This window comes from Phodopus roborovskii, unplaced genomic scaffold (genome assembly GCF_943737965.1).
Source record: "Phodopus roborovskii unplaced genomic scaffold, PHOROB, whole genome shotgun sequence".
NCBI classification, from domain to species: domain Eukaryota; kingdom Metazoa; phylum Chordata; class Mammalia; order Rodentia; family Cricetidae; genus Phodopus; species Phodopus roborovskii.
Genome location: NW_026125489.1, coordinates 155,012 through 179,773, shown reverse-complemented (window position 1 = coordinate 179,773; position 24,762 = coordinate 155,012). Strand labels below are relative to the sequence as shown.

The 24,762-nt window shown below is 36.9% G+C and overlaps 1 protein-coding gene across 1 annotated transcript; it reads right to left on the bottom strand.

Annotated features, from left to right (window-relative positions):
* Positions 1-21,808: 21,808 nt before the first annotated feature.
* On the bottom strand, positions 21,809-22,804 carry Neurod4 (neuronal differentiation 4). Its single transcript, XM_051176300.1, has one exon. It carries the CDS (start codon positions 22,802-22,804, stop codon positions 21,809-21,811), a length of 996 nt encoding a protein of 331 aa, XP_051032257.1.
* Between the last annotated feature and the right edge of the window lie 1,958 nt (positions 22,805-24,762).

Below are 24,762 nucleotides of genomic sequence, written 5' to 3'. Positions count from 1 at the left end.
AGAACTCATTCTTCCAATCATGAATAGCATAAATGCATGCTCTCAGAACAAAGAAAATACACTTAAAAGGTCTGAGACAAAGCCAAAGAAGTGACAAACCTTAATAATAAAATTATATTCCCCTCCCCAGTACAGAAATTCAACACCTCTAAATTCCAGGAGACATAATCTGAGAAGTTTAGATCCAGATGGTGGATCCATCAGTGAGCTGGGATTGTACTGTTATTTTCTTCTATCTCGCAGCATTCCCTTAGAAAACTTAGAACTATGGAGTTTAGGTCTATTCACTTGAAAAAGGGTTAAGGCCCTGTGTGCTTTCCCTTGCCCACTTTGGCATATCTATTGTTGTCCTTGGTTGGCTCATGTTTAAGTTAGTCATGTTGTTGAGATTTTATGGGTGTAGCTTCTGACTTTGCCAGGAGACACAGTCCCTGATTCCCTGGCTTTTACACTCTTACTATTCCCTTGCAATTACAATCCTTTATTCTGCAAGGATCCCTTATCCTTAGGTGCTGGAATGTTTTGTGGTTGTATCCTTAGGACTGGGCTCCACAGCTGCAGTTTGATTGATGGTGGTTTTCTGTCATGGTCTCTATCTGTTGCAAAGACAAGTTTTCTTAGTCTTCTCCAAGGAAGAGAACACCAATTAGTTATTTGATACCAATGGCCAGCCCTGAGAACATATAAACAGGTAACAATTCACAGACTGAGCAGGTTACAACTAGGAATATAAATGTATATGCATATACATAGATGTAAACAGCAATTAATGAAAAAAGAGGCCATGAATTTTATAGAGGGAAAAGAGAAGTGTTTGGAGGAAGGGAAGGGACAAAAAAACTGATGTAATGTCAAATATAAAAGAAAAAATTAAAATAATAAATATTTTAAAAGTACCTCATTGCTTCTACAAATTGGGGGTGTTTCTTCGGCTAGGTTGCATTTTCAAAAAGCTCCACAACCTATCCAATCAGCAGCAGCAGCAGCCAGTATATTCAAATGCATGCGTCTGTGGGGGCAATCATACTGGTTTATTTCCCATTCTCTGGGAGAAAATAACTGGCCAAATTCAGTGTATATGTTGCTTGCTTAAAGTTTCAGTTGTCTATATGCTCAGAAATAAAACTCACTTTCTTTTCATAAATTCAGTTATCAGTTACAAACAGTTTATGACTTCCTTCTTTGAATCTAGTACTTTTCTACTAGATCAGTCCTTTAACTTATTACAATAGCGTAAATGAAATCTTCCTGTCTGGCTAACATTTCTAATGAAAGTTCTGCCTGGACAATCTCTGTGACATATTTTGTACAGAAAATGACATTTTTCCTAATTTTCAGTTATACTTTTTATACCCATCAAATTTAGAACTAAACCTTTTCATTGTGGTTTAACAAATATTTACCACCATACATTGAACTAAGATATGACTTAACTAGATTTTCACTGAAATATGGTATCCACAAAGTTATGGTAGGTATAATCTATAGCAGAATCTCTAAAAGTTAGGCCAAATGGTTACTTCTCTATTTGTTATTGACCAAGGAGGCCCAAGAGGCCCAAATCACAAACAACACAGGTTTTGCCATTGTTCTTGATTACTTCTGTAACTATAAGGTAAGACCTGATTGCTGAGGTCACAACACACTTTGGGTGCAGGAATGACTAGAAAATTTCCTAAGTCTTCATATTGCCAAAAGATGTCATATGGGCCACTGGTGCAGGTGAAGAAGACATTAGTGGTATCCCTAAATCCAACCCTGCATGCATAAAACTGATTCTTATAAACAAGGCATACACATTGGTACAATAGTGGCACACACATGGGAGTAATCAAGGGCTTTTGGGTGAGATCTGAGACCTGCTTCACAGGAGAAACTTCAGACCAGGTGTTATAAATCTGGTGAAAGTCCCATGTTTCAGGATGTTAATAGGCTCTAGGAGGGAGCTACTACTGTTTTGTTGTTGTTGTTGTTGTTTTGCTTTGCTTTGTTTTGCTTTGCTTTGTTTTTTACAATGACATGTTGTCAAGCAATCTCACACATATAAATATTTCACATGTAGATTAGTGCTGCCCTTAACCTTGACCAGATAAGCTTCTCTTTGTAGTGGCCAGCACTTAATGCATGATCGTTATTGGTCAAAATACAGAGAACAGTTGTCTGTTTAGTGTTCGACCCTACCTGGAACATCTATATCAACTCCTACTTCACAAGGTTCAGGGAACTTCACAGAAGAGGGTGGAAAGAATCTAAGTGTTGGAGGATATGGAATAGTGCTGTGAAATGCTGTGTTCTGGACATGACATGGCCATAGTACACATAAACTTACTTCTAGAGGAAAAGTCAACAAAATCAGTCACCATATCAAAAGGCAGCCATGATTAAAGCCACAATAAATAGAGGGGTGGAAGGCCAAGTTAGAACTTGATCTCTGAGGAAAAGACCAGAAACAGTATTGGGAAATTAGGCAAAAGCAGAGGTCTTATAAAAATGAGGAAAATGCAAGGGAAACAGTAAATCAGACTGCTCTGAAGGAAAGAAGGCTCAGCAATTAGAGTCTATCACTATTCTCAAGTGCCAGACCTGCTCCCAGTGTTTAGAGTGGGTAGCCCATAAGTAAATATTATGGAGACAACCGTGCAAAGGAGCAAGTATATCCTCACATGAATTTGAAGTCAGGAGATCACTAAACCCAGCCCTAGCTCTGGGTGATGCTTTCCTCTATCCCTCATTTCTTTCAGCACAATAAATTCCCTTCCATCTTTAACATTAGACGGTAGCAGAAGTTTATGTGAGCTGTGTCAACATTCAAATGTAAGGTAACTCATAAATTCTTGTTTAGATTTCTCTTATCTTTAGACAGGCAGACAAGGAAAATGTGAAGTTATGTAGTCTAAAGTGAAGATAAGCATCTCAAAACAGGATGGGAAGTTTAGGGAGTTAAATTTCACCTGAGAAGTCTGCTATGACAAAGAAAAGTCCCTAATTTGTAAGCACCTGAACTATACCCCAGTGCACAGTGGTTCAATTTATGTAAAACAAGAGATTGTAAAAAAAAATGCCTTGAAGTAATGCAGTTATTAATGTTCAGAATTAACTTGGAAAACTTATATTGCCTTCCTGGGCCTCAGCTCCATTATCTGTAACAGTATTCCCTCCCAATCCATCTTCTGTCTAGTCAGTTCTATTCTCTGTTGTGTTCTACTTGTAAGGGGACTTAGCTTCACTGGTTTTTCTTTTTGTTCTTGTTGATAGCTTTAAAACATGTACACATACACACATTCTGTCTCATAAAAAAAGGATATTGGAGTTTCTAAGTTAAATTCTAAGATGAACTGAAGTTAAAGAAAAAAAGATGATGTTAGATAAAATACCTAAGTTCAGGTTTCCATCCGTAACTCTGGCGCATCCTTCCCTGTCCACAGAGACAAAGGACCATCAACAATGACCTGAGATGAGATCTAGAACTTCCAATCTAGTTTTAGCTCTATATTAGCATAAGGTCAATGACTTTTAACAAATTACCTTAACTTTCTGGGTTTCTTTGCCCTTGAAATGTTCCTAATCCTAAAGGAAATTATTGTTGGATTGAGAGGTGGAATTTGGTTTCCTGGGAGAAATTATTGTTATTCAGTAGCTGTGAAGCAGTGACTTACTCATAAAGGGGTAGGAACTCTCCTTACACATAGCTAAGAAGAGCTGGCCACCAGACTAAGCTGACTGGTGTGTTAGAGAATCCAGAATGTCCAGACATGACTGTCAGAGCAACCCTTAGCTAGACACTACTAGAGTTTAAGGGAAAACAATTTTCTGTATTTTTTATATACAGGAAACAATGATACCCATTTGAAGAGAAGAGAGAAACAGAAGAAAATGGAAGAAGATGAAAGCTTGAAACCATAACCAGAAATAGAGAAGACTTTTTAAATGTCCTTAAGTACTCAGCTGTTGTGTGTGTGACTGGCAAAGGTCAATGCATATATGTACTGCTCTCTCTTTATATAGGCATAGGGTCTAATTTCCATTTTAGCTTAAACACATACATATGCACCTGCAATTTATTATATACCTAAATGTAACTGGAATTATTAAGAAATGTCCTTTTCATATATCTACTTTTATGATGTTTTAGACTTTTGAAGGGTTCATGGTTACACATGAAGTCATTATAGTGCCAGTGAAAAAGTAAATACTAAAACTCAATTGATGACCAAATAAAGTCAGCAATTAAAATAAGATCATAAATTGGAGGGTATCAGAACTGGAGTTTAGTTCCTATCCATTCAATTCCATTTCTCAAAGTTTACAAAGAGCAGTATTACCACAAGAGTACTTTTTTAAAAAAATGACAGTCAAGGAAAAATGTATGTGGCATTTTTGGAATACTGCATCTATATTCAAACTTGTTCACAAAATAACACAGCCATAAATAGTTACATGAAAGAGGGATCTGAGCATAGGCTGAACTCTAGTTTATAAAAGAATGGAGCTGGAAAAATATAGGTTTGGTCGATAAAAATGTAATAATACTAATAAGGAGCAAGAAGAGTCAGATTTTCGCCTGTCTAGTCAAGCAAAGACTGAAGTCTGGAAAAGGTAGGAAAAGGAAAATGATTATGCTGAATAGTAAATTAATGTTTATAATAAGAGAAAGACTTCCAGAATTCTGAGCTGTGTTAAATAAACTCAAGCCTCTAGAAGCAAGCAAACTAAGTGCTTTAGCACCAAATAAAAGCAAAATTTTGGTTGATGTGCTTTTTGTAAAGCAAGCTTGTTTCAAATTTAAATTAAAAAATTATATATAAAAAATGAAATTGTCCTGTGACCTCTATATGCATACTACAGCTTGTGCATGTCCATAATCACATACAGACATCATAAAAATATACCTCCAATTGTTCATATATGTGTATAAAAATTACATAGCAATATTATAAAAATATATGTATGTTAAAGGAACCACATTAATCTATAACACACAATAATGTGAATGGGGAATGTTTGGGAGGAAAGCTACAGCTTGAGACTGAAGTTATGAATAAGGCTAAAGCAGAAAAACAGCCTGTTGCTGATAATAAGCAGAGAATTTATATTCTCTTTGTCACAGTGTTTAACTGCCATTTATCTTTAAAGCAGAGCAAAACAAACAACAAAAATTCACCTACTCTTTTTGCCTAAGGAGCCAACAGGTTATTTGTCACCTCTTGGTAAAATTCAAATGTGAGAATAAAAGCTGAGGATTCAATCTTGCAAATCCCAAGTGACACAGCAAGCCTTCCTCAGAGAACAAATTATTGAAGAATTAATTACCAACTAGTTACTTAGCTGCGTCCTTAAGCCAATGCGAATATGTAAGAGGAACTAAAACCTGCAATCCTGTTAGCCTTGGCCTGTAGCAAAAATCATTACAGAACATTACCAAGTCTCTTTTATTTCCAGTAGAAAAGAATAAAGTGCTTCTCATACTCTGTTTTCCTCAACCCTGCATTGGATGCATGTGATTTTGTGAAATCAGACCAGAAACAAAGAGCAAAACAATGAGATCAACAGGCAAAGTCACAAATTTAGAGCAAAATTCTGGCCGATGCTCTCATACAGACACATCCAGGCCTTTGTGAGCTCTACAATGAATTGTTTAATAACAAAACCTATTTAATAATTAAATCTGTCCAACTGGGTATTTTTTTCATCAAATAAGAATGGTCAACGGCTCCTTAGTGCAAGATGTGAATGGCAGGATGAAGACAGGATAGGAGTCAGCATGCAGGCATTCTACTTGATTGAAAAGTTCATTGCCTGGGTGTGAAAATGGCTTAAGGCATTTGCATTCACACCATTGGAGGTAAGGATAGAGTGTAATAGTGTAAGAGTGAAATAGTAGGTCAAGCAATGGTCTGCCCTTTTAGACCTGTACTTACTATAACCACATAAATAAGAATTAGCTTTTCTCAGAATCAATAAAAAGATGTTTTCCTTTTGAAATTAAGATTTTTTTCCTAACGTGTAAACTACTCTACAGTTTTCCATTGATCTATATTTCTGACTTTTTTGCTATTTTGAATAAATTGTATTTTATTTATTAATAAATTTTAGTGACTTTTAGTAAAAAGACCAAGTACCAAAAAAAAAAAAAAAAAAAAAAAAAAAAAAAAAAAAAAAAACAAATTCAGAGTTTCTATTTACTAATCTGTAACATGTAACTATCACACTAAGTTAGACTTAGAAAAGTAATTTTTGCTAATATATATCTGGCACATAGATGTAGTGATTAATCAATTATTGTCATGCCCTGATCCAGGCTATATACTATATACCACACCAAGTGTTATGAAGAAATAGTGATGCTTATGATGTGGCAAAAGCATACCCAGAAAGTAAGGGAATTGAGAGAAATCATTGGATAATGTATTAATGACTGATTTCAGAAGAGGGAAAGAAACAAAGGCCATAGTTGGGATTTGGGTACTCAGAGATTAATAGCACACAGATATGACTGAGAAGAGATGTGCTCAAAGTACAAACATGCAACTGTCTTCTCCTGTTATGCCTGTACCAGCCAGGCTAATCTCACAGACACCATCAGCCCCTGAGAAAGGGAACTGGAGCCTGGAGGTGGGGGTGTGGACTTACAGAAAGAGCGAGAGGGGTGAAAATATCAAGCTTCACTATTGAGTATTCCAGCATCTGTCAGAGGTGCCTTGGGGATGCCAGACCTGTCCAACTGGGGCCCAGCTGTCAGCCGAGTCCTCCTGACATCTAACAATGAGCAGTTGAGAGGTCAGTAGGGAAAGGGGCAGGGAGGACAATGAGATTCCAATGCTATAGAAAAAGGAACAATTGGGACAGAGGGAAAAGCCAAGTGTTTCACAACTGTGTGGGGTGGTGGCAGCAGTGGTGGGGAGAAGCAAACATGAAGATGGCATTAAAATGACTAGATTTCTACAGGAGTGTCAGGAAAGCAATGAGGAAGAGAAAAGGTTAGGTTAGCCAGAAAACAGGTTCTTTTGTCCCTGACCTTGGGCTTGTTGGTCAGGAACATGGATTTGCTCTGCCACAGGAGTCTGATCTTACATAGCTCGGTCATTCATACTTTTGTTCACTCACTGAATATTTATTTAGCTCTTGATATTGATCAGAGGGAAAGATGCTAGGGAAAGACAGGTATAATTTATCTTTCTGCCATTAATATGCTACAAGCTTTTGGCAGAGACAGATTTGGAAGCATGCTATTACATCTGAATGAGTTAAATGTCCTCTTGGAGGCTTGAGTCAAATGCTTTTTGTGAGCTAGGTAAAGAAGTTAGTGGGTCACAGAATAGTGGAGCCTCACTCTCCAGAGCAATGTCTGTGTTCAGAGAAGGATCAAAGAAGCTGCCAAAGGCAGATGACAGCGGATCTATCTCATGAAAGTTAACAGAAAAAAAAACCCAACCAAACAAACAAAAAACAAAACAAGAAAAGGCACGGAAGATGGTAGTTCATTCCTAAAAGATAAAAAGTTAGTGAAAAACCAAGTAGGAAATACTTTATTAATATGGTCCTGGAGTGTCCAGAGGACCAGTAGGTTGAAGCTCAGGTGGTTTATTTAGGGCACCCTCAGTAATCAAAATAGAACTATAGTCAGATATTGTATGGATAAATGTTAGTTTTGAATATTTGTAAGAACTTACAACCCCCGAGCCTCTGATGAGCAATTGCCAGGGACTTCTTCAGTGACATATTTCACATGAAAAAGTCTCTATTTACCTCTCCTGAAAGAAAATTGGCAGTCAGGTAAGGTGCTTGAATGAGGCCTTTTGAGAAAACCAGCAAGGAATGGGGTATCATATGGGAGAAGAGTAGTATGGTGGGGTTACAACCATGCTACCTAAACTCAAAGGGCTATAAGAGATGGGATTTGTAAGGACATCTCTTTTCCTTTTTTCCTAAATTGATTGATTTCCTTAGACATTTCTATCGGGAGACCACAGAAGATACTGTATTCTCAAATGATGAGTCTACACTCTAACTCATGATTATTGAGAATCCTCTGTCATGAAAGATTCTGAGGAATTTCCATGGTCAGGAAAAAAAAATGAATCATCCTTGATTAATGATCTACGTATGGCTGAAGTTAGAGAAGTTATTTCATAAGTTTGTCATTCATGAGCAAATAAGCAATTTTATGTTGGAAAATATTAGTAACAGGTTGGTAAAGGAGAAGTATGAAGCTGGTTTGGGTAGGATCTGGGCATATGATACTACTTGACTTTAATTATAATTAAATGAATTTAAATATCTCTTCAGATGTGCCAGCCAGATTTGAAAAACTCAATGTACTACTGGTTGAGAATAAAAGATTAAAATACAGACTCAGATTCGCCTCAGTTAAAATGGAATGCCATCAAAATATAAATAAGTATGTCAAGGGTGGGTGAAGAGAAAACAAACTTTAACATACTGTTGGTAGAAATGTCGATTAGTATAGCCACTGTGGAAAACGGTGTGGAATAAGCATAGAAAGTCAGAACTAAAAGTGCCACTTGATTTAGCAACCCCACAGCACAGATCTCCAAAGTAAAAACACATCTGTATGCTTATGTTTGTTGTGAAATTGCCCCCAACAGCAAAGATATACAGAAAAGTGCTTCATATATCCAACAGGATATAATTCAGCCATAACAAGAATGATGTTACCATCTATTATGACAAAATGGAACTTGAGGACATTATGCTAAGTGAGATCATCTAGGTTTCAGAAAGACAAATACCACATGTTTTTACTCATGTACAAGCTGAAAAGTCTACTCTTATGGATGTGGAGAGGATAATATTGGTAACCAACTGCATGGAAAGAGGAAGAAGAGGGGAGGGGATGGCCGTTGGGGACAATAGTGTAATTAGCCAGAAGGAATCACTTCAGTGGGGTAGTTGAACTTGATGGCAATTAATTGTATATTCCAAACTAGAGAGGATATTGATTTCTAATATAAAGAAATGTTTCAGATTAATGCCAATTTTCCAGATGTAATAATTGTGTATTGCATATGTGCATTGAAATATCGCTTTGTATCCATTAAAAATACATAAAACTACATGTCAATAAACATACTTAAAGCATAATCCAAAAACACATAGGCCCCAAAGTCAGAATCCCACTGTGAATCACAGTCCTGACAGATGTTAGTTATGTGCTCTGATGGAGGTACACCTCAGACTTCCATGTGAAACATGCAAAACTGTTACTGCAGATATAATGCTACAGTAAAAATTATACTATTTCATAAGTACAAAAGGGAAGAGCATTTTAACCCTTGATTAGCATTCAATTAGTATTATCTTTTAAAATAATTATCTACCCATATTTATGCTGCAATCTAAGGGCTTAGATGAAGTTCCAGATCCCATCCAGCCCTTTCTACAGTTATATCAGTCAGTTTCCAAGAGAGAACATCATTTCACATTCCTGACACCCTTTCCTTGCCACCCTACACATCTCCCTCTTTGCTCAATTTCCTCGTGCTGTGCAATGGAATCTCCCATCCTGGGCGCCCATGCCTGCCTCTCTTCCATCCGCCTTGCCTGATGCTCACTTTCCCAGGGAATCCAGGCTCCTAGGCACAGCTGCAGCTGCTCTATCTGCCTGCAGCTGCTGCTCGGAAGCAGGGCAACATGTCAGCAGTGCTCCCTCCCAGGGCTGATTTCTTTCTCATTTATCCTTGAAAATCTTGTTGGACTGTGCCAACTGTGGGCACAGTATCAGCTGCCCCCTGTCTGTCCCTGATGCTTTTGCTCAGGGACCTTTTGTATTCAGGCTCCAGCTGAGTCACACACTCCAGACTGTAACCTAATAATTCCTTCTGATGGCTTTCATGAGTATTCAAAAGCACTTATATCCCCATGGGTCACCTTTTCTCTTTGCTTTGATTCTGCATTAATCTCTTTCACCAGCCCAGTGTGGCAACGATCTCACCCTACTATGAGGAACTTAGGTGGTGATGAAAGTAATAATGACTACAAACTAGTAAAGAAGAGAGTGCCAGGTCTTTTATACTACTTATCATGTATGCTTGATGTGATAAAAATTACTAAACATTTTTGTCATCATTTTGAAGATACTTCAAGTTTACAAAATTATGTAATTTGTCCAAAGTCCGTGATAGTATGTGGAAAACCTGGTACTTATCTAGGGTTTGTTTGATTATCAATCCAAAAATAAATTATGAACATCTGAAGACTATAATTGAAATATCTTTCCTCATCTGCACAGCTGGTGACAATACTTAAGCTTGTTATGCCATGGCATTAGTGAAGACATGTCCAGTGATTAAACAGAAAATTTTACCTTGCAATAGAAATTTTCAAAAGAATGGAATTATATGGGAACATTTGTTATGAAATATTACTTTCATTAAGCAAAGATATGTTACATTTTTTATGCTACAACATATTACTTTAACTGTGTAACATATTGTTAAATTTGTCTATGCTACATTTGTTTAACAATGTATGTAAGGATATGTGTTTAACTATGTAAAGATGTGTTGCATTTGTTTCACCTTGCCTGCCTAAGGCATCAGATTGAATTAATAAAAAGCCGAACAAATGGCAGCTAGGCAGGAGAGTAATAGTCAGGGGTAGTGGAGAAATCCGGACAAGAAAAAGGAGGAGAGAATAGGGAGAAAGAGAGGTGAGGTCTGGAGTCAACCAGCCAGGTAACCACCAGCCAGCCAGATACAGAAGAAGCAAGAAAAGTAGGACATACAGAAAGAAAAGTGAAAAGACCCAGGCAAAAACATAAAGAGAAACAGATTAAAATGAGAGCTAAGCTAAGACTGCACATTCAAAACTAATAATAAATCTCTGTTTTGCATGATTTGAGAGCTAGTTGGTAACCCAAAATGAAAAGCCTGTTGCAAACCCTGAAAAAGAAACTTCTGTTTTTCTTGAACAGGGAATTATGGTTTGCATGTAAAATGTCCATGTGTTCAAAGCTTAGTCTCTAAATTATGAACCCAATCTTTGAAAGGTGACTGAGTTATTGATGAGGGATGTCCTTCTGTATATATGTTTCTCTGCTTGGTTGATGAATAAATACTGGTTGGCCACAAGCCAGGCAGGTATAGTTGAGGATGATTCTGGGGTGAGGAGGCAAAGAGAAGCCACCAGGGAGAGACACCATGTAGAGACTGGGAAAATAGGATGCACCTAGTGTTTTCTGGTAAGATAAAGACATGTAGAAATACATAGATTAGTAGTTATGGGATAATAATTAAGAGAGAGCTAGCTAGTAAGAAGCTATAGCCATTAGCCAACAATTTATAAATTAATACAAGTCTTTTGTTGTGGTTGTTGTTGTTGTTTTTGAGACAGGGTTTCTCTGTGTAACTTTGGAGCCTGTCCTGAAACTAGCTCTTGTAGACCAGGCTGGTCTCAAACTCACAGAGATCCGTCTCTGCCTCTCGAGTGCTGGGTGGGATTAAAGACATACGCCACCAAGGCCCGGCAATACAAGTCTTTGCATGTTTATCTGAGGCTAATCAGTTGTGAAGCCAGGCTGGAAAGCAACTCCAGCTACAGGTTATGAGGATTCCAACCTAGTTTAAAAAAACAAAACAAAACAAAAAAAACCCAAAACTTAGCTCATTGCTTTGTCATAATTGAATAGATTCTGAAGAGGTGGTAGAAAGTGTAGAACATGGGGCTTGCTGGATGGAAACATGCTTTTGAAGAGCTCTCGCTCTCTCCTCATTACCACAAGCCCATGGTCATAAGGTCAAGTGACATTAACTGGAATCATGAACCACAAATTAATAATACTTCCAATAACTAATTGTGTTTTCTCAGATATTTTGTCACTATAACAAAAACAAAACAAAAACCTAACACAAGGAATCATTGATTTTTGTGTTGCTCTGAAGACATAAGCAGAGACTACACTCAAGAAGGATTGGTTCACAGTATGCTTGGCCCTAGGATTTGGGCAGCAGGAACCAAAACAAAGAGCTTATGCCTCAGATACAGAGAGACATCTTAATCCCCAGAATCTTTTAGGTCGGGTAGTTTAGCCTGTACAGCATAGTGATCAATAAGAGGAGAAGGTCAGATACTGGAAATTTTCCTCTGACCTCTTCCTACATCCATGGACACACAGAGGTTTAAAAGCTCTGAACTGATCCTCCTGTCACTATAGAGTATAGCCCTCCAACTTCCAAATACAATATTTAATACTCCTTGCCTCACATCTCACTGTAGGAGCACTGGCATTATAGAGATGTATGTGCTACTACACCCTGCTTTCTGTGGGTTCTGGGGATCTGAAAGCAGGTCCTCATACTTGTTTGGCAAATGCTTTACCTGTTGAATCATTTCCCCAGGTTAGGGAAAATTTTTGTCAATAAAAATAACATGACTGTTTTTACTTTAAAATAGCTTAGGAGTATATAGTGATAGAGGAAAGGAGACATTGGATATGAGAAGTATTATCACTGTTGTACGAGTCCAAATGCACTGATACTGAAGGTCTGAAACCAGGTAGTTGCAGCAAGGGAAAGGAAGCATGCCCAGGTGTTCAGGTGCATGGAAGGCAAGCACAGAGATCATTTGTAAAGATTCTTCTTTCTTTTTCACATCTGGCTATATTCCACTCTCTCTTGATCGGGCTTTCTGGAACTGTGGTTCTCCTGCATTCATTTCTGACAGTACCTGCTCGTGTCTTCCTCTTCTTTGTGGAACTCCAAACACCGAGGATTAGAGTTCTTTCTCAAGGCATTTGCCGGTAGGTAGAAGAAGGTCTAGGTCTTCCTTCCAGAGTTTCTATTTGGATGAAGGAAGAGTTACCTTGGAACTGCAGAGAGAGGGAGCTTTCAGGACTTTCTCTCGGGCTGGCCTGTAACTCTCAGACTCATCTTTATCCCTCCTCTTACACAGGGCCCTCCTGATTCCCCCTGGTCCTCCATCTGTCTATATGTGCCCTAGATCTCCCTAGGCAGGGATTAGGTAATTATGCCATTCCCATCAGCATGCCCAGAGGTCTGGCAGGAGGGAAGCTGTAGGCTGGCAGCAGTGGGGTGGGCAGGAGCCAGGGGATAATCTGTTACCAGGGTCCCAAAGCAGCTTGCGGCTGTTCTTGGCCCTCATGGGCCAGCCACGTGCCTGCCTGCCCTGAATCTGGCTCAGCTCAGAGGCCAGCTCTCAAAGGAGAGGAAACACATTAGACACGCAAGAATGATTGCCATTGTCAAGATGTCCCTCTAGGTCCAGTCCAATCGGAAGAAATAGCCCCTTCCCTTTTCCCACTTCCTACTTCCTTCCTCACCTCCTCTCTTGGAGTCTAAACTTCTAACTTAGGTATTAAAACTGTGTTAGTAAATGAAAAAATTCTGTATAGACTTGCCAATAATTAAGTGATCCAAGAAGTATTTCTATTTCTATTTAGAGTATATTCAAACGTACTACATACACAAACACACACATACACACGTGTTCAATGTATACCAAATTATGTTGAATTATCTACATCTTCAAATATACATGGACATAGCAGACATTTATATATGCTTGTTTTAATATGCATGCATTTGTATATGAATCTACACAGAAACACAATGGAAAATTAAGAACATGAGCTGGCACTGAAAAACAAGTATCATATGAATATTTTCAACAGTTCTCAGCATAGATGGGAGATATTTTCTTTAGTATTGTACTTACTAGCAAGTTACGATGCTTCAATAAATAATACCTAAGCTATGTATGCAAAAGCAATCCAGATTGAACTAGATGGGTCACACCCAAAAGAGACAAGAGCCATAATTGGGAAGAAGCAGTTCAGCTGGAGAAGTAGGGGATGAGCAAAAATAATAAAGGATGAACATGTCTAAAATACATTTTATACATGTATGAAACTGTCAATAAAATAAGTAAACCCCAAACAATCCTCAGCACATAAAATGCATATGGGCAGCTCAGAATTGACCAAATTTGCAATAAAGTAAATAATCCAGTCAACTTCACACTGTGTTTTCCAATTTAGGGAGGAAATAGAGCAGTTTCTCAATTATAGAAATAATATAACTTTCCCATTTGGCATTTGAGAAATATATTTTAGCTAATTGGAGAATAAGTTTATTGCCAGAAAAATTATTTTCCTAAATGACAAAATATTAAAACATCTTTCAGACAGTTGATCAACAATTGTAAAAGCACATAATGTCATTTAACTATCGCCTAAAGTTCAACATGAAGTCCATAATTTTTTTATAAGCTTCTACTCAATCATGCATCCTTTCTTTTCCAAAAATATGTAAATCTGTTGTCCTTCAGGGAGAAAATAAACATAAACTATTAATAGAATTATTAATATACTTAGCTAAAAATTATCAGATAACTAATGTCTAAAACATCTTACTTTGTATGTAAGATAATGGAAGTTTGGAAAGTTTATTGAACAGCATACTTATCTAATCCCTGCCCTGGGAGATCCAGGATACATGTAGACTAGGAGAAAAGGGTCCTGTTCTAATATTTATCTACTCATTTATCGATAGGTTTCTACAAATGGAGCCTACTTCAATGGCTTATTTATTTTGTTTTCTTTCTAGGAATTGACAAAATGCTAAAAGACATTTATAATAATTCTTTGCTGAGATTTGGCCTAAGACGATATAGGAAAAAAAAATATTCTTACTTCAAAATATGTAGACAGCATTAACAGCTTAAATTTTTCACTTTTCTGTGGTAACATGCCAATTAAACAAGTATTTCCTATTTTTTTCTTCAAACTTTTAGCTATTATTTCTTTTGTTTTTATTTTTTTTTTCAAGACAGGTTTTCATTGTGTAATCCTGATCATCCTGGAACTCACTCGGTAGACCAGCCTGGATTTGAGCTCACAGAGACCCACCTGCCTTTACCTCCTGAGTATTTACCTCCTGGGATTAAAGGCATCTGCCACCATAAGTGTGTCCTACCACACCCTTAGCTACTGTTTCTTAAACTTGCCTTTGATTCACATTTAATAAGTCATTAGTTTACTTATAAATACACCCAAACTATGTATTATGACAGTCGAGATAGGGGCTTTTCATTATAACCCTGTTTTCCTGGGTCCACTGTGCCCACTTATAACATTGCTCAGAATTTCCTTTGCTTTATAATGTTTTTGTTGTAATTTATTTTAGCAAAACAAAGTAGACTTTGCAAGGTAAATTAATTTAAACAAGATTATTCCCCCTATAAGTCATCTAAAATTGTCATATTAATATCCTAACTTCATACCAGGAAATATATTTCATTTAATCACAAATAATCTAAGACAAATACATAAAAACAAATAACATTATAGTCTGTCTTAACTATAAAGTAGTTAACATGAACAAGAAAAGGCCTCAAACAAGACCAGGCTACAGAAACCCACAGAAACAGCTGAACTGAACAAGGAGGAGCTAATGGGTCCCCAGACTGATAGCTGGGAATCCAGCATTGTACCAACTCAGACCCACTGAACATGGGTCTCAGTTAGAAGGCCTGGGCAGTCTAAGGGACCTCAGACAGTGGGACCAGGATGTATCCCTGGTGCACAAAAGGACTTTGGGAGAACATTCCCCATGGAGGGAAACTCCCTTAAACTAGAGGCAGGAGGGAGGGCCTAGTCCTTACTCCAAATGACTTGACAGATTTTGTTGATCCCTCCTGGAAGACATCACCCTTCCTGTGGAGTCGGGGGAGGGGGGATAAAGAGAGGAAGAGGGAACTGGGATTGATATATACAATAAGAAAATAAATAAATAAAACATAATAAAAAAGAAAAGGCCTCAAGTCTCTCTGTTAAATAGTGTGTATAATATTTGATCTGTGTGCCTCACACTGCTACTCACAATGTGTAAAGGGGCTTTGTCTATTAGACTAGCTATAGTTCATCATCAGTGTGTACTCCAGTATTGGTTTCTTCATTCCCTACATTGGGTTTATTGCCTAGCCCAAGATATTCTCAATAACAACTTAAAATATCTACTATTTCTACATATTTTTGAGGTAAGTGTATACTGCTGTATATCCATGTAGACCAGGTCAGAGCAAAAAGTTACAACAAGGATCCTTTCAGCTGTACATTAGTTTCTATAAAGAAAGCAAAATGCAAATGTCCTATTTTCTAAATTCAGAAAGTTTGCTTCTGGATGTGTCTAAAAGTATTGACTAGCTAGAAATAGCAAATGCCAGTATATGATCATGCACAGTCCTGCACAGTCCTAGAGTTTGAGGCTGGTTCTAGTTGCCAATATCATATAAATTTAAAAGACCTGCCCTTCCCTCGTTGTCAGTGACTTCGCTGTTTTCAGCCTATTGTCAATAACAATAAGACAAGGAAAAACAGAGAGGTATTTTCCTCCTGCCTGAACCTGATCAAAATACTCTTCTAGCATTATTATCAGTTTTAATCATATCAACTCTCTGGCCTAGCTAAGGTAGAAATGTTGTTTGGAACTACATATCCAGTTAGCTGCAGATCTAAGTCCTGACTGATTGAACACTCTTAACTAAAGAACTCTGTAGACTCCCTATGTTTGAAGCTGTCACCATCTGACCAGACTTATAAACTGGAGACAAATCAACAGTAATATATGGAAATATAAATTAATAATAACAAATGGTGACAATCATCTCTTAAATATGTGCTAAGTACTTTAGCTATAGAACCTCCATTCATCATCAAAACCCATGAAGCATTTTCATGATCATTCTTAAAGGTATGGGGGCATGAGGCTATAACGGTTAACTGATTGAACAAAGATTGTGCATCCAATGATAAGTTGATAAGATGTAGTCTTGCCGTCTCCACTATGTTATCTTTATATGAATCCAGTTGTTATAGGGTTTTGTTTTAGGGGCATTCTTTCTTTTTTCTAATAATAGTTTTGAGCTGATGTTCATGAAGAGAATGAATCCTTAGAAGTGTGCCACTAGTGAAAGAAAATCCTATCTGAGTGTGTCTTTACAGAGCTGTGTTATACTGTCATTTGGGCCCTCTGCTGGAAAAGTAGAAGCAAGTCTCAAATAATGCCGTTCATCATACCTCTGTGAATGTAAAATAGCTTGTACCTGCCTTATGATACATAGTAGCAACTGTGCTTTATCAGAGTTGTTGCTTTATCAGAGTTGTTTTTAATGGCGTTGTTCAGAATGTTTTCTTTCCAGATGATGATTGAGAAGTTAATTTAAAAAAAAAATGGTGCCAGGTACCACAAGAGTAACAGAACTGTGCTGTTTTCTGGATTTTGGGTTTTACTTTTTTTTTTTCCAATGGAGTGTGCTAGATATCTCTACAATTTGTTCAAATGACTGCAGAACCTGGAAAAGCTGTTGCTGCTATTGATACATAACATACTGCTATTACTTGTCTTTTTATATAAATATAAGTGTATATACATATACATATAATGCACTTTAGCTGAGCTGTCAACTTTGAAAAAAGTATCCCAGTTTAGCATGTTGAGTTGGCATTGTACAGAAATTAACAGCCATATTGGTCTAGAAACGTTGAACTTAGTATTTTTTTCTATTTGTACAGGGGCAACTGTATTAAATATGTAAGGTCTTATCTACATGGGTTTGGTTACAAAAACTAATAAAGTATTCTCTAAAAAATTGGTTCACCAGGAAATTGCCAAGCTAAGGTACTGTTATTTAACTTCAAATGTTATGATGTAACCATTACACTATCCTTCAATCATGCAGGCTAAGTTTGAACATTTGACACTATTATGCTGATATATTTTATTTTCATATCTGTGATTGGCTAGTAAAGGTATCTTTCTTAAATCATAAAATTGTGCAAAATGAAATCATGAAATGGATGCAAACAATAAGAATGGTGGGTGCTTTCAAGCAGCAACAAACTAACCTTCTCCTTGTCTTCATAGCCTACACAGGCCACATTCAATAAAACATTTATATTTTGTCAGGGAAGAGAATTTTCCTGTCTCAGATTCTGTTGTGGATGTGGTAATTGGTCAGATTGAGATGTAGTGTGGTCAAAGATAACTTGTGACTTGTCAAAAAGCAACTTTGTTTCAGGCTCCACAATTAATATGCAATGAAAACTAGAGCAGATCATTTTTCTTGAGTAGCATAATAGTAAAATGAGTGTTTTATGGGAGTGACTTTAGGATCAAATGAATAAATGTATGCAAATCACTTGAAACCTGGCATTACATGATAAGCTGAGATGTCATTGTCTCCTTGGAGTAATAACAAAGCAAAGAGACTTCCAGTAACTGCCAAATAAGGTATCATGCAAAATTGCAACCTAAATTCTTTAGCTTAGTTTTATGAATTACAGTATCTTTTGTTTAATAATAGCCAGTTGTAACATCACAGTAACAATATATAAATATAAAAAAATCTAAAGATATGTGCTTAAATATTAAGTCACTACACGGAACTATATTACGCTGACATATGTAGAAAGGGGAAGAGACAATATGTCAATGTTTGTAATAAATGTACCAAGTATTTGCTTCTGTTTATGTAAAAGATCTCTGCTAATTATTAACTAAATGTATTTGAAACAATGGTAGAGACAGGTTGGAAGATAACTTTCCTTTGTACATTTTGTTTCTTAAGTGCTTAAGCTCAAGTCTTTCCTTTGTTAACCAACTTTATTTATATTCATCATCATCATTATTATTAGATCTTTTTATTTGCATTTTATCATTTAAGAGGAACCCTTGGCCTGGGCAGTCTAAGGGGCCTCTGACAGTGGAACCAGGATAGATCCCTGGTGCACAAAAGGATTTTGGGAGCACATTCCCCATGGAGGGATACTCCCTTAACCTAGAGGCAGGAAGGAGGGCCTAGTCCCTACTCCAAATGACTTGACAGATTTTGTTGATCCCTCCTGTAAGATATCACCCTCCCTGTGGAGTGGGGGTGGGGTGGGGGAGTATGGGATGAAGGAAGAGAGTAAGGGAGGGAGGGAGAGGGAACTGGGATTGATATGTAAATTAAGAAAAAACAAAAATAAACACACACTTGGAAAATATTATCAAGAAAAGACTCAAAAAATCAGATGATATTAAAAGGCAATTATCAAAAAACATACCTCATACTTTTTCAAAAGTTGGCAAGCTCACTTAAATTGAGGATACTAGTCCATCCTTCTAGGCCCTACCCTCTGTGGCTGAACTAACACCCTAACTGCAAATTTTATAATTTTCTGTATGAGTGATGGAGATGCTTAGCTACTAAATTGTGACCTTTCAAATCTTCTGGAAAGATTATGTAAGAGAAAAAAATGTGTAAACCCTCTACCCCGGCTGAAATCACTCTGCTAACTGTTTGCCAAACATAAATGCAAAGACTAAATGAAAACAGCCAAGAAAAACAATGTGTAATAACTCCCAAAGCTTTATTGCTACTGGAAAAAGGAGAGAAAACAGTCATTTCTTTTAAACAATTGGTTCATTTTACCCGAAAATATTCTCAAAGGAATGGACATTATTTAAAGAATGAGTTCTTTCCAAGCATGGTACAGTAAGTACTAAATTTGTATTCAGTTATAAAATCACTTTTAACAATTCTACAGTCTTGGTTCATATGCACTATACTCTTCAAAGGCAAAAACAGTAATTTAACTCTGGTGTACCTTTAAAATCTAAAGCCATTAAGTTGCATAGCTATTCAAATTATTGTCTTTTAAAAAGTAAAAGCATCACAAGACATCAGGAACTTGTTTTCTCCTTTCCTCTCATTCTAAACTTACACTCTACTTTCCCAATGAAGCTTTAAGGAGCTGGAGATACAAACTATGGAACCCATTTTTTTTTTTACATAAAAAGAAGGAATAAATAAATAAATAGTATCTAATAAATTATGCAGACAGCAATTATTATCTACAAACATAAATTCTAGGTAAGTGATGTTAAATTTTCAAAAAAATACAGAGAATAACTCTATAAATATTTATTTTTGTATATTCGAACTAGGACAATTCAAGGTGTGTATGGGGTTGGGGGAATACTATGGTGGTGTAGTTTGTATATATATATATATATATATATATATATATATATATATATAATACATAAACATATTATATATATATATACATACATACATATATATGTAATTGCTGCAATAAGATAAACACAAAATAACTTATAGTATGAAGAAATAAATAAGCAATAAAGAAAAAAGACACATAGTTTGGTAGATAAAATGGTATATTCATCTGTCATTAATATTGTTCAAATTTATTCCTATAGTGTCTTGACTCACTAACAAATAAGCTATTTATATTCTTGGGTTGGGCCTAAATAATTGTTATGGGAGATGAATCAGGATAGTAAAATTTCTCAGAGAGAATTTCTCTGGAAAACAGAAACTTGGCAGAGCCAGTATGGATAAAAAAAAAAAAAAAAAAGATATGTCTCATAAAAGTCTTCAGACGGATTAACACCTGTGGTGAAGATACAAACTGGTAAAAGTATTCACTGACTCTGAATTTTGATTCTCATTCTAAGTCACTTATCTTGAAATGTTTGCAATAACATATAGTAACGTATTTTAGGAATGAGGACGAGGTAACAATCAGTTGAGGGTATGAAATGAGGAGGAGTTACATTTATGTTGTGAGAATTCAGGCTGGATTAGTAATTGTGGTTCTGGAATACATGACATGGAGCTCTATGGTTTGAATTGCTTTCCTTTATACAGTTGAATTCTTCTTGTTTGGGAAAAAACACGATTTCCAATAACTAGGTGTTAGGCAGAGACTTTTAACTTGTTTTAGCTGGTACATCAGCCAACTGCCATTTTATTACTCTACAGTATGAACTTGACTGTATTCTGATTCCAACAGAAGCACCTAGACATTGACAGAATTGCCACAGCTCTTTAGTCCCTGAAGCTTGGAAATGAACTACCTGATATTTCTGTGTCCCATTAGCCACAGAAGTCAGAGATTTTAGTGTCCTAGTACTAAGACAACTGTTCTTTAAAAAATAGTATCAAGAATAAAGTTTGTATAAACAGAGGAAGAGGGATGGATGGGAAAAGCACAGGTGGGTGGGGAGGAGCTGGGAGGAACAGAGGAGGGGAAACTTCTGTTGGAATGTAAAAGCAAAAACAAACAAACAAAAGTTAATTCCAAAAAGAAAAAAGAAAGTTTGTGTGAGGCTTCTCTCGTGATTCTGAAATCACTAAAAATGATGTTCATAATTTTCAGTACAACAATAAATAGAGCTAATCTCTTAAAGAACATACTTGGATATATATTAGGCTCTGGAAGTTATGCTTAGGTAGATATAAAAATCTGTCAAATTCATACAAGTTTTGTGTTCTGTGAGCCAACAGACATGTACCTGATGCCACCTTCCAGTTCCATTTATTCGTTCCATTCATGCTATTTCCTTTTATTGCTTTTTGTTTTTTTTTTAAAAAAATATGAGAGATGAAAGGTATGTGTTGTCTTAGAAGAGTTGCTTTATGTTTATCAGAAAACAAACACTGGAAATGGAAAGTTACTTGGCATCGCATCCAATGAGTCTTTGGTACCACTGGAGCAGGGCCTTGGTTCCCTGTTCTATTGCCATGTGAACACAAATCAAATATTTTCACTTGAGGATTCCAAATACAGGAATTGGTCCAATGTGAGAAGTTAATGAAAAGGAAGTTGGCAGGAACAGGAGGTTCTGATTGGACTAGACCGTTATGTTTGCTGTATATCCAAAGGGTTCTTTTAAATTCTCTGAGGGGTTATCTCAGCTACCAGAAACATGAAAAATATTTTCACCTCATTCTCTAAAATGTTGGTGCTTATCTCACTGGCCTAATCAGTAAAGATCGTATTGAGCTGAGTTCCAATACCATGAAGGGTGTAGGAATCATAAGTCATGTCCACAGGAACATCATAGCGGGGAGTGCCAGCCTGAAAGGTAGTTGAATGCACATGGCCTGAACTTAGACCTGCAGAGGTATAATGTGGCATGAAGTTGTAGGATTTTTCCAAATCAGGGGAACCATCTTGCTTCAAGGAAAAGTTACCACTGATGCTCAAGGGTGGTGTGAGTGGACCCTCATATGGGGGGGTACTGCAATCAGGTGGATGGCTCCCAAATGAAGAGTCTCCCAAACTCTTAAGTGGCTGAGGTTTGAGATGAAGAGGATGTGTTTCCATATGGCCATAAGGAGGGCTTGGCAGCCCTGGAGACTGATAGTTGAAGCTGTGGACAGAGACAGTAGAGTCACAAATTGGAGATTTTTCCTCGTGCTTCTCCAAGATGGCAGACTGAGGTCCCAGTTGAAGGCATCCAGCCACTAGGTTGCTTGTGGGCTGAGAGAGCCCTTTACAGAGCATCTCCACAAATCCCTTCCCTTCAAGTGTCTGACCAGTCTCCAGGACTTCAGACAAGGCCCAGATGTAGTTCCTTGCCAAACGAAGAGTCTCTATCTTGGAAAGTTTTTGGGTTTTAGAATAACATGGCATGACTCTCCTAAGGTTATCCAAGGCATCATTCAGGCCATGCATCCGGGTCCGTTCTCTAGCATTGGCCTTGACTCTTCGAGCCCTGAACCTCTCTAGGCGAGCTTTGGTCATTTTCTTTTTCTTGGGACCTCTTCTTTTAGGTTTCTCTCCATCTTCTTCCTCTTCTTCCTCTTCCTCAATACTTTCATGCTCTTCAGTTAAGGTTCCAAGCATCCCATAAGAACCTGGTCTTCTCTCTTGCTCCTTCATCTCATTTTGAGAGCCCAGACCTTTGTCCATCCAGGATTGTGTGTTGACCAGCTCCACCACATCCTTAGATTTCATGTACATTTTTGCCATTTATAAAACCTGAAAAAAGAAAATATAAAATGTTAAACTCTAAAATACCTGATATAAATCTAAACTGAGATAGGCATGATGGCACATGCCTACAATCACAGCCTGTGGGAAGTGGAGGCAGGAAGATCAAGAATCAAAAGTCATCTTTAACAGCATAGAAAGTTCAAGACCAGCCTGAACTACATGAGAACCTGCCAAAAGACACATATTATTTGTTTTTAACCCATGGTTATAGAGGAAATTATGTTGGGATTTCATATTTCATAGTTTCTTTACCTATCTGTCATTTTAACTTAAGCCAAGGCTCAAAGACTTGCCCTAGACATACATCTGTTTACAGCACACTACAAGAAAAACTAGGACAAAAGAAAAAATGAATACTCATTGAGGTGCTAGTGTCTTTTTATTCTCAGATTATTTGTCTTATGGACATTTTACACAAAATAATGCAAGTAAAATTCCAAGCATAAATTATTTCTTTTGTAAATTTATAACATGAAGAGAAATATGTGGACATATAAATTGTTGCCCCAATAGAAAAAACATAGGATAGCTAAAGCAATTCTGTACAATAAAAGAACTTCCAGAAGTATTGCCATCTCTGATTTCAAATTGTACTACAGGGATATAATAAAAACTGAATGATATAGGCATAAAAATTGACAGGTTGATCAATGGAATTGAATCAAAGACCTAGATGTAAATTGACAGACTTATGGACACCTGAATTTTATTTTTAAAAGCCAGAAATACACAATGGAAAAAATAAAGCATATTTTCAACAAATTGTGCTGGTCTAACTAGATGTCTGCACATAGAAGAATGCATATAGATTCATATCTAGCACCCTATATGAAAGTCAAGTCCAAGTGGATCTAAAACCTCAACCTAAAACCAGACAGAAGAAAACATCCTGAACAGAACATTGATAACACAGACACAAAGGTCAATAATTAATAAATGGGACCTCATGAAATTAAAAAGTTTCTATAAGACAAAACATACAATCAATAGAACAAAATGGCAGTCTATAGAATGGGAAGGATTTTCAACATCTCCACATCTAACAGAAAGCTAAAATCCAAAATATATAAAGAATTCAAGAAACTAGACATCAACAAACTAAATTATCCCATCTAAACAGAGAATTCTCAATAGAAGCATCTCAAGTGGCTGAGAAACACTCTTAAAAAACTGTTGGACATCCTTGGCCATCAGAGAAATTCAAATCAAATGTAATCAAAACAACTTAGATTACATCTTACACCTGTCAGAATGATTAAGATAAATAACAAAAGTGACAACTTACGCTGGTGAGAATGTTGAGCAAAAGGAACACTCCTCCATTGCTGGTGGAAGTGCAAACTTGTATAGCCACTATGGAAATTAGTATGGTGGTTCCTCAGAAAATTGGGAACTGATCTTCCTCAATTCTCAATTCCCAGATATACCACTCTTTAGCATACACCCAAAGGACACTCCATCCTACCAGAAGGACATGCTCAACTGTGTCCATAGCAGTTTTATTATTAATAGCCAGAAACTGAAAACAACCTAGATGTCCCTCAACTGAAGAATGAATAAAGAAAATGTGGCACATTTACACAATGGAGTATTACTCAGCTATTAAAAAAATGTCATCATGAAATTTCCAGGCAAATGGATAGAACTAGAAAAAATTATTCTGAATGAGATAACCCAGACCCATGGAAACAAACATGATATGTACTCACTTATAAGTGGATATTAGTTGTTAAGGACAATCACAGTACAATTCAAGACTAAGAGAGGCTAATTAACAGGAGTGCTCAAGAGGGGAATACATGGATCTTCCTGAGAATGGGGAAATAGAATAGACTTTGCTGGTGGATAGAAATAAGACTGATCAGGCAGTGTGCAAGGAAAGGATGGAGGGAATATTGGGAAAGACTGAAATTCAGGGACATGGTGGAAGGCAT

What these genes read in the sequence shown, in the direction of transcription:
- Neurod4 (XM_051176300.1), bottom strand. Translation starts at nt 22,804, where the DNA reads ATGGCAAAAATGTACATGAAATCTAAGGATGTGGTGGAGCTGGTCAAC.